At 33.4% G+C, this 16689-nt stretch overlaps 1 protein-coding gene across 1 annotated transcript in view; it reads right to left on the bottom strand.

Moving 5' to 3' along the window:
• Positions 1-2737, bottom strand: part of LOC129799843 (protein serrate) — a 55856-nt gene extending 53119 nt beyond the window's left edge. Inside the window, exon 1 of the mRNA XM_055844086.1 lies at positions 1771-2737. Coding sequence (XP_055700061.1) covers positions 1771-1836 — 66 coding nt within the window. The 5' untranslated portion in view covers positions 1837-2737. The remainder of the gene's footprint in view (positions 1-1770) is intronic.
• Between the last annotated feature and the right edge of the window lie 13952 nt (positions 2738-16689).

Raw genomic sequence — 16689 nt, 5'->3', positions numbered from 1 at the left:
AACGGGCAAACACGTATTATTCAACGAGGAAATTTACGAATGAGAATAATATCTTTAAGTAAAAGTTACTAAATTCGAGAATTTCTAAAACGAAACTTACAAATACGAAGTATATCCGCAGACGAAAGGTTCCTCACTCAAAAAGCTCTAAAATGAAATATTTAATCCAGTGACGAAATTTACGAAGACGAAGTGTCCAGAGGCGAAAGATATGTTCACAAACGAAATATTCAGTTGACGAAATTTACAAAAGACGAAGTATACCTAAAGTTGAAAAGTTCAAAGGCCGAATGTACGAAAGACGAATAATCCTAAGACGAAATTTACAACAATTTTTAGTGTAACCGGAGAAGAAACGTATCAAAAACGAAATATTCAGTGACGAAACTTAGTAAGACCAAATATACCCGAAGGTGAAAAATTCAAAGGACAAAATATACAAAAGACGAAAAATTCTAAGCCGAAAATTTCAAAGACGAAATATTCAGGGACGAAGTTTGCAAAGATAAAGCATACCCGGAAACCAAACCAAAGGCAAAATTTACGAATGCAGATTTTCAAAATTCCGGATATCCATTCCTTTGTTTTTTTTTTTTTTAGAATTTTCCTGTCCATTTTACTGCCCAGAAGTACAGTAGCGTCTTCTAAATTCGAACGCTCGGGAGGTATTTTTGACATTTCTTACCTCCGTTTCGAGTGATTTTTTTTTAAAACTAACGAAATTTATGTGAGATTAAATTGTATTTTGAATGAAATTCCCGTACTTTTTCACAAGTCTTACTGGTAACATGCTTCCTTTTAAATTTATACGATCATAACATTCAGGAAGAAGCACATAAATATGATTTTCATTCATCGAGAATACGAATTTTTTAACATAACCCCACAATTGACATTTTGAATCCAAACGTCGCGTCGTTCGAATTTGAGAGATTCAAATTTGAGAGACTCTACTGTATCACCGTTTCATTAAAGTTCTATGAACACTGAGATGATTCCAGTAGGGAAATTCGAGAACAGGACAATATTAAAGCTCAGTGAGCATTAAATCCTCTTATTCAGTAATAACCTTCCCGATTTGAAAGCTCTCTCCGGTTGAGGTTTCTTCCTTTACCGATTCGAAGGTATATCAGAGAGAACTTACCGAAAACCCCATTGGAAGGCCGAACGTTTACACCGTCGAATTACACAAATGTGAGCAAGATCAAAAGGACATTTATTTTAATGAAAGAGCAATTCAAACGTTCTGCCATCCTGAAATTCCACAAAATATAAAAAAGCTTCCCTTTGTGCAGAAAACGTTTACAGTAGTTTGAAATGTCAAGAATACCGAAATTCGAAATTCCGATAGATTTTCGAATAGGTTTGGTATGGCTCTGGAGTGGCTTTGTTTCTTCGAAAAGTTGTAACCGAATGGAACCATTGAGGCTTTTTGTAACTGATATGAGTCGGATTTTCGATTAATTAATCTAAATTTACTTCATAAAAAAATGAAATTTGGTTTATGACATTATCATACAGTTTCCAGTGGGAAATCAATTAGATTTCAGACATTAACATTTTTTCACCACCATGCGCGAATATGGTATGAGAATCGAACCCAGTGCCTCTACATCACAGAGCCAGCGTTTTTAGCTAATGGCCTTATAAGCCCAAATTTTTAAGATTTCTACTATTTCGTTCCGATGCATTTGCAAACGTGTGATATAACCCGATTATTTATTGATAGAGTTAAAGACGTTAACGATATAATATTAAAGTGTCACTTACTTGGATTACGAATGCAATCAATAGTGTAATCACAAAAATCCAAGATCGGAAATTGCAGATTCCCATATTGTCACCGTTTCCAATGGACAGTGATTTTGTGTTAAATTGGTATCCAAAGCACAATCATGGAAATACATGCAGAACTTTATCCAATAAATCGTCGAAGAAGATGTGCTTAATGATAATTAAAATCATTTCTTGCAGTGAAAAAAGTGTTTGTCCTTGCAATATTGCAATATTTCCACTTGCACATTTCTCATCCCATAAATCTCTTCCAAAAGGAAAAAGAAAAGCACTTTGAAAAGGGTTTTGTGTTAAAAGTGATCACTTTAAGTGTTTGTAGACACTGAGCACAAATTTCACAAAATTATTCATATCATGGAAGATGGAATGTGTGACTTTGAGAACACCACTCTTGAAGATACACCATCCAAGAACCATTGAGAGTTGTGCAAAGTTTTCACTCTATTCTCACAGTGCCTTATTAATATTAGTGGCTGTTCACATATTAGATTGTGTTGCATAATTGATAATATTCAGAACATGTCCCCATGAGACTAAACTCCTCGAAGCTGATAGAGGCTCTATATTTGCTCTTTCCTCAGTACATGGGGTAACAAGTGTTTGTTTCACAAATGATTTCTTTATCTTCAGAACTCACACAAAATTCCACTCTTTTCCTTCTTGTTCTGCACTCTGTATTATTTTTTTTTTCAATTTGTATTTATTATTTGTCACAATTGGAGAAACAAGAACCAGTTGAGAGACACAATAAACTACATAAGTTAGCCTTAACACCAGTTCATCAATAAAGCACAGTGGGATAATCCGCAATTAAATTAAAAAAACGCACAAAATGAATCGGGAGTGAAAAACCTGCAGCGAGATAAAACGGAAGAATCGGAAAAGGTAGCGAAACACATGCAAGCCGGAAGGCAGGCTGAAATCTACTGTTTGCAATGTTGGACCTCCGGCAAGACCTCAGGCTTTGAGGCGGAGCTCGCATTTCCTTTACCCCGGCTGTACATACACCATGCATATGTATGGGTGACTAGAAACTTGATGAACTAAAGAGTGGGCTATAGCGCGTGTATCGCAAGATAGAATGAGAGCGCGTAATCATATTCTCACGCTACTTTTTCGATATGCGATGGAAAAGGACACACACTAAATTAATTGTTAAAGCGAGCAGATGTGTGACATAGTGCCTAAGTCTCTGTGAAATTGCAAATATTTCTTCTGCACCACCGATAGAGAGGAGAGATGGGGTGTAATAGATGATAGAGGAAACAATAAAGATCATCTCGAGTGGAATTATAAAAAAAAAGAATTCCCATCTAAACTTATTTATGTATATCAGAGAATGAAAAGAGGGAATATCTCTATTTAACACAATCATCCTATTCCAATATAATGTACAGATAAAATCATTTGGATAGGTGAAATTCTCAATAATATCACAAATCGTGGCTTTGACATTACATTATCAGCAGGATGCGACTCATACTATTAAAAAGAATGATTGGAAACTCCGTAGTAAAGAAAATTGTAGAGCGCTCGCTTTATTATGCAAGTTTTGTAGGTTCGCAGGTTTTTTAGCCTGCTTACGGAAAGCCCTATTGCAATCATAGTTCCTCTAAACTTACGTCTGTGAAGTCATCACCTGTCAAAATTGGTGAATGCTTCACTGAAGTGCTAGCAAAAGAGATTCTGTAACTTGCGACAGCTTCACGTGAAAGGATCACATTGAGGTTATGTGTTTCACTTGTCAATTTTTCGGTGAAGCCAGTGAAAAAAACTTCCATATTAAACTTAAAAAACAACACTACATTCTTTGTAATACTCAATTCTAGTGTTTTTCATAGTTACTTAATTGAAATATTGATGAAAATCTTAAATTTACGGAAAATTTCAACACATTTCTCCTCTCGCTTCACGCAAAGTTACAGAATATCTTTTCTAGCAGTCGTGAAGGGAAGAGCTCGTGAACCTCTCACAAGTGAATCGTTCACTAGTGAAGCGTTAGAGAAATCTTACCCATACCCAGTAATGTTACTATGAACTAGGTTCCTTGAGTTCCAAAAGTGTAAATTATCATAATCTTATGATGATAATTACATGATCATCATCTTCCCATGTAAGTAACCAGGGATCTCAGTGGTGCAATAGACAAAACCGTTGGATCTTGGGCGGATAAGATTTCTAACTCGACTCTCAAAGTTGTGAGTTCGAGTCCCGCCCGGTGCAAGCAACTGAGTGTCAGAAAAAGACATTTTCACTGTGATAAAACCGATAAAACGTATTCAAATGCACCGCCTCTGCCCAAAAAAACTCTGGGAGCATAGAAGAAGCATCCATATCACTTATAGCAAATCAGGACTTAGCAAATTCTTCCATCATGGAATACAACAGCAATATAACATGGTTTTGGAATCGAAGTTAAGATGGCAATAGCCGCACGGGGGGTGGAAAAAATCAGAGATGACAATAAATCAAATCAATTAGCAATATTGTGTAGTATTGGGCCTCTTTGTATACCAAAATATGTAGAAGTGGGCGACTGTGAAATTGGGCTTTTTTCTTATTTTTAATTTGAACTTAGGCTTATCATAATGCATTTTAGTTTAACAATTGATTTGTGGTCTAAATTATATCATGGTAAGGTCCTTTTTCATTTAAAAGCAGGGGAAAAAGCTAAATTTCAAAAGTGCCCCAATTCAAAGATGCCCCACTTTCCCTCTAGGATTTTTAACGTAAACTGATTACGGAAATAGCAAAAATGTGTCGGTTATCATCTTGGCCACTGATCAGACTTCAATTTATATTCAATTCAATTCATATTTGTTCATCAGATCATGCGGCCATCGTCGTCCTAGCGTTGCTATTTAATTATTTTGAAATTTTTTATATCCGTTTTTCTAGTCATCTTCAGTATCAGGAAATTTCCAAAGTTTGTTATTGATATGTGTTTTCCTTATAACTTAATACTGAAAATTATAGGATGGAGGATCATGAGTAGGAAAAATACAATTTTGACTTAAAAAAAATCTAATAATAAAGATATTTTAGTTTAGATATATCAAAAAAATCTCTGATTTACTTGAAAAAATTCACAATCTTCCATTTTAGGGGCTTTTTGATGTCTCAGTCAGCGCTTCTCGAATGTCTAAATTGGCCAAATGAGTTAATAAAAAGTTCAAGTATTTTACCTCTAATTTATGAATATTTTTATAAAAGAATATATTATTTAATTTAAAATGTTTTGAAACTTTTCTTTTGTTATTATTTATAAAATATTGCGTAGTTAAACAACGCTTCCGATAAAAGCACGTATGTCAGTTGCGGGTAAATGTGGCAGAGAAGCCTGTCAAATGCATTATACACTGTTTATCTTCTGACGCGTCATGTTTCTTACGAAAAGGATCACTATTTTGATTTGTCTTCACAATTGTTTGACTTGATATAAAGTAATACACTATATTTCTACTTACAGATACCCAAATTAAGATATTAAACTAAAAAAATGCAACTAATTTAATTATATTACTTTTATATTAGAGTTTAGCCAAAATTTTTCTTCAGGAATGTAAAATTATTAAACAAAATTTGTTATTTTTAAGAACAAAAGCATGTATTTCACTAAGTAGGGTAAAGTGCCCATGCTTTTCACGGGTCCAAGCTTTATAATGACTAAAGTTCTCCTATATTTTTCAATAAATATGACTCATCGCACCCAAATTTTAAAAACTAGGGGAGAGTGTTCTGTTTTTAAAATATTTTGCGGAATCACATTTATTTAGAAACATACGAAATATTAAGCCATTATGAAGCATGGGCCCGTTTAAAGCATGAACACTTTGCCTTATGGTTTCGTTTGGATTTGGATCAAGATCCGGAAACGTTAAAACTGACTTAAGATGGTCTAGATTTAGGAAACATTGATCCAAACGAATATCTATACTTAGCCATTAAATGAGTTGGAAATTTGGTATAGCAGCCGAAAATAAAAACTGGGTACTAGTTTATACGCATCCTAGCGACGCGACGTTTCGAAATTAAAACCATTAGACATTAAAATAAAATTTCTCTTGAGTTTGCAGCAATTGTTCTGTCTCCTACATTCCTACACAGCACATAGAATATTTGCTGATTTAGCTTGCAAAAGACGACAATTTCGATTTGATTGGACTAATTTTAAGTGAAGTTAGAAATACATAATTTCGATTTTTTTAGCCTAACCTAGGAATTTAGGTAATTCTTTTCATAGAAAATATACATAAATCTTAACTACTTTATATCCAATAAGGTTTTGACAATCTATCTAAAATATGAGTGGATGGAATTACATAACCTAAAATTCTGACCTACGAATTTAGACATTGCTTGTCTCAAAGTAGATCCTAGAATGTTCATAACTTGTCCTGCTGGCATTACCGATTCCATAATCACTGCTTTTTTTCAGTTAGTCTAAAGCTATGCACAGTGGTGAAAACATAACCTCAAATTTGACAATTCTAATCTTTAATGAATCTAATCTATGGCAGTATACTTTAATAACTAGCCCTAAGTCACATACTTCCTGAACAAAAATGAAGTCAGATTCAATAAAGGAATATGAAAGAAATTTGAAGTGTTTGAAGCTAGGGTATGTGCGAAGCTTGAAAGCCTTCCCCCGCAGTTCATAGATTTTCAGTTTTATTCAAATTTCAACGGATTTGAAGGTAGACCAATTTAAGAATCTCACCTTCCGTAAATCTTTTGGCTTATCTGTCAATTTTTTTTGTGTCTTGTTCATCGGTCCAGTGTTCTTGAATGTAACATCCCCAATCAGAAAACACTAGTGTTGTGTTTTGTATTGCTCCATCGATAGATTATCTGGCTGGCGTTTTTTTCACTGATTCATCTCGATGGGATTGGAATTTTAACAAAGTTAATTCGATTTGAAATCTGAAGAATGAGATGACTATAGTGAAATTGGAAAATGAGACGGCGAGTGTCTGTTTGGAAAGAAACCGCGCCATAAGCAACGCTCCAAACACAGAGGCAGCCTAAAGTCGAATTGACTTGGCGCGGATAGAATTCATCTTTTCTCTTGGTGTTTGCCCCAATGCCTACATAGAAGTCCCTCCAGAGAATATTTTATTCTGCGCCAGGGATGTTAGAGTAGTGGTGGCCAGAAAGAACATTACGGCATTCTTGACGATCACGCGGGTTAAATGGTAAAATCGTATTAAGAAAAGGAACTTCTTATATGCACACATTTATCTTTTGGTATAAGAGTATATATAGAAGCCAACATATAAGACTATACACAATTCAAGAATCAAGAAAAGAGATGAATCCAAAACGGGTTCCATTGCGTGTGAAAAAACAAGCTTTCTTGGGATGCGATTGACTTTTTACTTGTTAGTCTTGTTTGCTGGCGGTTTAGTTCAGTATTTTTCTTTTTATATCTTCTTTTTTTTGGGATTTCATTTATATATTGTCCATACGAGCCCAGAGTCAAGAATGAATTTTTTGGACTCTCTCAACCACAAACCTACGCTAGGTCCTTGATACCGGCAACATCCACCTAACTCTTTCACACCGCACAATTAGGCGCAGCAATTGAAGGCAGAATAGCATAATTAACCCAATTATCTCGCTTTACATTGGATACTCCCCAACCTCAAAGGTTTTGATGCCAAAGGACTATATTTAGAAAAATAATTCAATCATTGTTGGAGTATTATTGAAAAATTTGCGTATATCATTCAAACTAATGATGAATCTTGGAGTTCGTTTAATATATAAATATTTGTGCTCCTCAAATCATACTTAATACCACCGCTGGAAGAGTCTGAAGAAGAACAAGAAAAAGCATATGCATTTTTTTTGTTGTTGTCCGCCAGAAACATTGGTGGAATAAAAAAAAAGTCCATGTATATAATAAGAAAGAGTGAAGTATAATCCATATATAGGGTGTTCATCACCTGACCAGTTGCATTACAACACTTCAAAGAACTCACCGTTTTAGTGGTATTCATCGTGCAAGTAAATATTCAATTTATTATGTACCCTATGTGATTTATACAGGTGCTCAACAGCGCTGCTGGCAAGGTAGACAAGTGGTGCTTTCGAGCCTCGTGCATTTCTTCATATAGTCAAGGAATATAATCGGGGATGTGTATCTAAATGAATTTTTGCATTTTTCCCAACAATCCCAAGGAGCATTTAATTTTGCATAGAACCTTTTAGCTCTAGCTAAATAAAGGTAATAGGTAGTCTTATGCATTTAGGCTCTTATGCCCTAAACACACTTACGACTTAAACCGAGAGACGATTTAGTGGAAAATGATGGAAATGAAGTGTAAGCATTATTTTAAATATAATTATGTTAAGCCGTATCTCGGCTAATCCTCAGTAATCCAGGCTAATCCTGTAAAGGTCCTAAAGCGGTCTTCAGACTAGAGGTGTAGCCCAGTTCTCAAAGGTCTCAAAATCTTGAATAGCAAGCAATTTTATCGCTTTTTGAGAATCTATAGGTCTACAGTAGACTCTCTCAAATTCGGGCATATGGGACCGAAATGTCAGCCGAATTAGACAGAAATTCGGGCGACAAACTTTTTGAAATGCAACGATTTTTTATTCATGTGCATATAGATATTGAGTTTACACACTCATATATAAAGTAAATTGCATGAAAATCCCTCAATAATGCAAAATCACATCAAAACTAAGACAAACGATGCCAAATTTGAGCATATTTGATTCATTTGATAATCATAATCAAACTTGAAAAATGACAACAAACTTTTTTCAAATGTAACCGCTGCCCGAATTAAAAAGTACCCCGATCTTTAAAGAGCCGAATTTGCGAGAGTACTGTATTATCTTTAATAATCCAATCCTAAGTTAAATTTTTCCAAAAAACGTGACTGATAAGAAATTTGAACAGTTAACCCATATGGCTAAGTCTTAGGTCTGAAGTCCGTATAATGTTTAGCCATATGGATTAGCTTCTCTAATTTTCTATCAGGCAGTTAAGGATGCCCCGTGTGAAAAAGTTACAGTGGCCTATTGGAACCCAAGTAGCTAAGTGGGCAAAGTGCTTCTCTTTGTGATACTGAAGTCCTGGGGTTCGATTTTAACATCAAATCCACGTAGGGGGAAGAAGGTCACCTTTGAATTAGGGCAGCTTTAAAATTGGGTTTTTTTCTCCTATTTTACTTTTCGAACTTCCCCTCCAAAATTATGTTTTTTGCTTAATTTCGAAAAGTGCTCCTAGAATTTTTTCATTGTCGAATATGTTTTGGAGGTAGTCAAAGCGAATATTTCATCCTTACACATCTGGGGGGAATTCTGTAACTTTGTGAATTGATCATCTGTCAAAATTGGCGATGAACACTTCACTAAAGTGATAGCAAAAGAGATTCCGTAGTTGCGATAACATCACGTAAAAGGATCACATTGAGGTTATGTGTTTCATTTGTCAATTTTTCGGTGAAGATGATGTTATCACTCGGTGAAGCCAGTGAAAATCTTTCCATATTCAGCTTAAAAAACAACATTATCTAATAGTCAATTTCAGTGTTTTCCATAGTTATTTAGTTGAAATATTGATGAAAATCATAAATTCATTGAAAATTTCAACACACTTTGTCTCTCGCTTCACGCAAAGTTACAGAATAATTTTTCTAGCTGTCGTGAAGGGAAGCTCGTGAACCTTTCACTAGTGAATCGTTCACTAGTGAAGCGTTCATCGAGTTACAGAATTCCCTCCCTGGGGGGGGCGGGGGGGGGGGGGAATTCTGTAACTTTGTAAATTGATCATCTGTCAAAATTGGTGAATATTTTACTAAAGTGATTGCAAAAGAGATTCTGTAGTTGCGATAGCTTCACATAAAAGGATCACATTAAGGTTATGTGTTTCACTTGTCAATTTTTCGGTGAAGATGATGTTATCGCTCGGTGAAGCCAGTGAAAATTTTTTCCTTATTCAACTTAAAAACCAACATTACAACCTTTCAAATAGTCAATTCCAGTGTTTTCTATAGTTGTTTAGTTGAAATATTGATGAAAATCTTAAATTCATTGAAAATCTCAACACACTTAGCCTCTCGATTCACGCAAAGTTACAGAATAACTTTTCTAGCAGTCGTGAAGGGAAGCTCGTGAACCTTTCACTAGTGAATCGTTCACAGAGTTAGAGAATTCCTACCCTGTTTGAAATACATTTCGATATCGAATTTGCGACGGTCAGAGTTTAACCGCTTTGAAGGACATGTTTTTCAACCAATTTGCTTAAATTTGTTTTTTTTTTTTTTGAAAAAGATTGAAATTTCCAACTTGATTGCAACGGACTTAAGGGGGGAATGTCAATGAGAAGACCAAAACTTTGCTCTTTTTCGCGACTTTTTTGAAGGAGAAGGAAACGACCACGATTCTAGAAATTTTTGATATAATGTTCACATATTTAGAGTACTTAAATTTTTTTTGAGAATAAATATTACAAAATAGCGGACTAATGCGTAGTTTAATGAAGCGCCACATCGCAGTACTCCCTTATTTGCGGGAAATCTGCAGCTCGTAATTTTTGTCTGAGAAACAAAATATAAAAATAAGATTCATTCAATTTTCAATAGGGTAAAGTGATACAAGTTGGACATAATGTTACAAGTTCGAAGATTCACCAGTACAAGTCGGACAGGGATTTTTTATTGATAAATACGGCACTAAATTTATTTTAAGCACAAGCAACCAAATTATAAAACTAAAGCATTAAAAATATACAAATAAAAATGAAGTACTAAATTTATCAAGAAAAAAAGCCCTGTCCGACTTATACCATTATACAAATTCTACCATGGTCCAAATTGTATCACTTTACCCTAGTGTATTTCATAGAAAACCCGAAGAATAGCGTCGAATCGGAACTTTTTCTAGGTTTTTTTTTAAACGATACATTTTTGGGACAAAATTTTGACTTTAACATCGCTTGTCAAAAATCGAGAAATAGATTTTCAACAATTCTTTTAGTTCATCTAGAAGGGAATAAGCCTTTATTTATTTTATTTGGTCTATAAGTTGTTTCTTAATTTTTCCTGCAAATTCGATAACATTTTTAAAATGAGAAGTGGAGAAAACACGCCTCAAAGTTATGAATGTCGCTTGAACGCATGCAAATCTGCTCGATGTTCATTTGCTTTCGGCTCTGTATCTTCGAAAATACTTCGAATAAGCTTCTGAAATATTCATGGTATATTTTGAGATCATTTATCTATCGATTTAAACAATAAAAAAAATATAGACCGCTTCTCTCCTTTTAATTGACACACCCCCTTAATCGGTAGTGTCCTCTCTTGGCAAATTGTTCTATTTAGTAAATTATTTATGGCTTTCTCTCCTGAAGTATTCGTTTAAGTGTTTATTTAGTTTGAAAAGACCGTATAGCGGCAACTTTCGAAGTATCATTCATAAGATCCTTTATTTAAGAATCGAATCTCTTTTCTGGACAATTTAAATTCTATAAAGACAGACTATTTGCTACTTGGGATTGTCAACAATTTAACCTTCTGTGCAAGTCATAAAAATATGATGCTCACTGCATTTATGACATTGCAAATTTCACTTGCATTTTTAACTCATTATCTGCTCCTGAGAATTTTCATTCACTATTTTTTCCCTTCCTTTTTCTTTATAAATTAATTAGCAATTTCTGAATATTTATCAATTTTCTTCAATTCGTGAGTCAATGTAGCATTTTGGTTTTATAAAACACAGATAAGTTCTGCACTTGCTGCAGGACCACTTTCAAAACATTTTTCTTTATTTTCTTTTACTTTGTTTAATGAGTTTCTCTGGCGAAGAATCAGCAACTGATTTTTACCTTTGCTCTGGCTCTTTCTGCCTGCGTGTTGGTGTGTATTAACAACCTTAATTCTTGCACAAGATTGCACTGGGCAAAAGTTGCTGCTCGCCAGATTTTCTGGACTTTCAAGAACGCAACACGAAACAAAATAGCAATATGCACAAGAAGAGCTTGAGAAACTTCTTTACAGTGTGGCTTATCATGGAGATTCTCCATGCTTGTGAGGTTTGTAAAAATTTTGAAAATTCATTTATAAGTCCTATATGCAGACCTGTTGAGCTAAATTATGCGATTTCTTACGGCATTAATTTATGTAAAGTAATGAATTTCCTGTGGATATAAAAATATGGTAAAACAAACGTAATTACAAATAATTATTAAAAAATAGTATGTTTTATGGTTAAATATAGGATTCTTTTACATAGTGATAGTTTGTAGAATGCTGGAGTTTTGTAAAATCGGCACCCGCGGCGCTGAAGTACCAAAAATAATGGGAATATAACTATTAATCTATTCGGTTATGAACATTATTTGATTCGTTTTGCATCCTTTTGGTTTGGTTAATTTATATTTTTTTGTATAAATTTTAGGTTACATTAGCACAACATTTGAAACAAAACCGAACATAACCTCAGATTTATGGAATAACCTCTTTTTGCTACATAAAGTCACCATTTCAAGACTCACATATTGATTTTTAATTACGAACTAAGTATTTTGTAATTCTTTTAAACAAATTACTAGTTCTAGTATTTAATTAGAAATCACTTTGAAAAGAAATGGTGGAATTTTATAAATGACACATGGTTACAAAACAATATATTTTTGCAATGAGATACTTTATAATTCTCCGGAAATCTCTTAAATATTTTAAGCCAGAGGGGTGCAAGAACCGTTTGAATTGAATCCGAACAAACGTCAAATGAAAATTGTACGTCAATGGTCAAAACGCTACCTGAACAAACTTATTTTGACGTTTATTCGGTTTCAAATGGTTCTTGGTCACCCATGTCTTAAGCATTGCTTTAACGCATCTCTACATAGAATTTAATTTTATTCCAATTAAGATTGAAAATTTACAAGGTTATGAAACCTCAAAGTGACTAAAGGTACTTCCGTGACGCTACGTAATTTTTGAAGTAATTGTCGATATTTTTATTGTATCATTTAAGCTTAAATTGAAATTCTTTAAAAAAATATTTATGAGACCGATAGTTTTCGTTAGGATAGTCTAGCACTTTCCTCACTAGAATGTCCTGCGCATAACCTTAAAATCAGGAATAAGAGCTTTCGTTTAGGTAGTTCAATTGGTTCAGCATGTGATTGGTATTCCTATGGTCCTGACTTCGAATTATTAATGTGAAAATCGGAAAATTGAGAAAAAGTTAATTCAGATATGGAGCATTTGTTCAATTGCCTGATAAATTACATAACCCCAAAATTTCAAAATATGCTTTTTAGGTATAATAAAGAGCCCTGTGGAATATAAATGCGTATAAGATTGTTAAAATTTAACTTGGTTAGAACAAAAATATAACAAAACTATTTTTAAAGTTCTGATCCTAACCTCAAATGCTCCGATGGTTCAGATAATTTGTATTCGGATGCCCTTGATTCACAGCTTATTTTTTTGAATAAATAAGAGCTCTGAGAAACGTTACAAACGTTTGAATATTTCAATCGTAACCTAAGATGTCCCTAACCTCAATTGATCATTACGTCACAATTACGTATTTTCTATTTTAACGTATTAATTTCCTTCAAAACTAAGTAATTAATTAATTAATTCTTTATTGTACACGGGCCTGGTGGCCATTTTGTACAAGTCCAAACGTCAATGTGGGGTGCCTGAGTCCACTTCAATATAATCTAAAGTACTTGACATTTTGCATCCTAATGAAGTTTAGCCAAAATTCTTACAAAAACGGTTTGAAACATTGGAAAATTCTGATAGCCAGTTTTGAATACAGAAGAAAAGAATTCTTTGATAAGAAAAAGAGAAAAGAAAAAAAAGGAAAACTGATTCGGAATAATTAGAAAAAAATTAAATAAATAAATATAGGTTTGCTTTTGTTTGATATGAAATTTAAACTTTTTAGCGACTAATCCAATGGAACATTATTTTTTTTTAAATTCGTATTAGATTCTCAGTCAGTCCCGTAAAGGCTACGAAAGACACCGTCCTCTTCAAAATCTTCAATCCTTGAGCCTAAAAGAGCTGTTGAATCTCAAGGTTCTTAATATTGATTCTTCTGCGATCCTGAGCATAACTGAGACATTCCATTATCCTTCTAAACTAGCTAGATTTTTGAGTTTGAATATACTTTATAAATGTTAGGCAAAGGTGTCTTTCAAAATTTCAAACGTCCTTAACCTCAATTGATCATAACCTCAAAATCTCCAATTTTTTATTTCAACGTGCCAATTTTGTTTTAAACTAGATAGATCTATTTAGCTTGAATATAGCTCATAAATGTTTAGCGAATGTGCCTTAAAAAAAAACTTTAAAGATCCTTAACCTCAATTGATTATAACATCAAAACTTTGAATTTTCAATTCCAACGTACCAATTTCGTTATAAGCTAGCTGGACTTGTTTAGTTTGAATATAGCTTATAGATGTTTAGCGAACATGTCCTAAAAAAACTCTTGAGTTGTTTGAATGTGCCACAACTTCTCCTATATCTATCGGAATCACTTTTTCAGATTTGATACAATTTATTGTGGAATTCGAAAGAGATTAAGAGAAACATCTCAAGGTGTGTAGCATTTTTCTTAATAATTAAACATCATTTAGCAATTTTTTCGATTGAGAGGCTTTTATCGGAAAATCACATATTTTGGGGATTGCTATATTTCGTTAATTTTTAGTTAAAATCATTTATTTTGTTGTTAACCGTTAAGTGGTTTTGGGAAGAGGCGGAAACACCAACTATGATGTTAACGAAAGAATTAAACTTCTATTTTGGCTATTTTCTGACAGTGTCCAATCAATAAATTACTATAGCAATGGGTTGATGAAATTTCTTATGAAGAAATTTATACTAAACTATATTGAGATCATAACTTAGGAGCTGATATCGACCGAAAATTAATATTCAATTTGTTTCTCTCACTGTCCTGCTGAATACAAATTGATTATAATAAAATAATAAATTTTCGGTTCTTTTACATATTAAATTTTTTTCTCCTCTTGGGGGCTTGGCGATGATTTAAATTTAAATAAATGCGTTCAATATTGTAACACTCCTATCATATGAATTTGCTATAATTGTATTTAATTGGTCCATTATTGTAAAGATAATAATTAACAGTTTTGTTGATTGATTTTTGTTTAAAAGTTATTTTTACCATGAATGGCAATAGTCAATGACTTTTGGGGAGAAATTTTTACAGGTTCAGTGTTCTTATTTAATAAATTTTTGAGTGAGTGTGAGATCGATTGAATAGGTCAATCACATAGTTCTTTTGGAGTGAAGAAATCAATTGATTTTTTCTGATCTCTCTCCTCTTTACTCGATAATCTTCAATTTGGTTCACATTTTTCCTAATTTTATTTATAAGGCGTGCATGTAAATCGTTAATTGATTGACAGACAAGTTTTACGCCATATAAGAAGCGTATAAAGGTCTTATATTAACCGATGATATTTTTTTCCTCATCTTGATGACCATTGATTTTTTCAATCTACGTGTTTTCCTCCATTCGGTTGGTAATTGTGCTTCGGAGTTTTGTTTTAACATGTCGTTATCCCTCTTCACAATTTATATTCTTTTCTCAGAATAGTGTTCTTTTTTCTTTCTTCTTTACTGATAAATTATCTACAATCTCCCAAGGAGATGATTAAGAATTATTGTTGGTTTGTGAGAATGCTCAACAGATGGCATTACTTGTAAGATTTTATTTGAACATATGTCCAAATCGACCGGTAAATGACTGTCATATTTTGGCCGTTTGTTGGCTTAGGAATTTTATTATTTAGTTTTTATTTGGAACTTTTAGAAAAATATCTGGAAAAAATATTCTGAGTGAATTAGTTTTAAAAAAGGAACACCTATTGACACTTTAAGAAGTCGTGCCAGGACTTATTGACACCCTATTCTGTACCAATTGGAATGCGAAATTTAAACAAATATCCTTATCAGAAAACGTAGACTAAGAAAAAACGTCATATTATTTACATTTTATTAGATACTTTAAATAAATTGCAAGATTTTGACAAAAGTGTCAATAGAGGTTCCCTGTCGAAGAGGTGTTCATTCGACCCTCGAGCCGATGGAACCGATCTAGGACTTTTTTTTGTAGGACCTCGATTCATTTCTGAGCAAAGATGTTCAGATTTTCCCTTGGATTATTCATTATATCGCCAAATACTTGTTTTGTTGCGAAAATTTCAGTAGCATGGAGTTACCACTTATCGCCACTTTTAGGAAAATGTGAAATTAATTTGATTAGAACTTTTGAGCCCTTATTACAGGAAATCTCAAATTTGACACAAAGTTACTTAGGTGTATTGGCTATATATTCGTGAAAACAATAGTCCTACAATTTAACCTAGGACTACTTAAAAAACTGATTTTTATTAACAATGGAAAAATAACAATTTCGTAGCCACTTTTTGCCACTTTTCGCCAGTTTTGTAACCACTCTTCGCCACCCACTTGGAAACGTCCAAACTCGATTATTTTGGGCAATATTATACAAAGAATACCAGCATTTCGTTTTACTCATGACCACCTTATTATTACTCACTTTAAATTAATTATGCAAATGTATGATCACAAAATATACAACCTGAGAAGGGATTTTCCATCGTTTTCATCCCGGAGTAGGTTGGAACCAACGCTAAGACGGCGATGGCCGCACGGGGGGTGGGTCAAAAAAGAAATAGAGAGATGATAATAAATAAATAATAATAAAATAAAAATAATAATTTTCTCCTCTTTTATTATTTAAAATCAAATTATTAGACTGTTGCAAAAAGTAAACAAAGCAGATTTGACAATTGAGAATCTACGAACTGAAGTTGAAAAGCAATGGCGACAGGCGGTAAAATCAATTCAAAACATT

This window comes from Phlebotomus papatasi, chromosome 1 (assembly GCF_024763615.1).
Source record: "Phlebotomus papatasi isolate M1 chromosome 1, Ppap_2.1, whole genome shotgun sequence".
NCBI classification, from domain to species: domain Eukaryota; kingdom Metazoa; phylum Arthropoda; class Insecta; order Diptera; family Psychodidae; genus Phlebotomus; species Phlebotomus papatasi.
The sequence above is the reverse complement of the archived record's forward strand: the minus strand, read 5'-3'. Positions and strand labels throughout refer to the sequence as shown.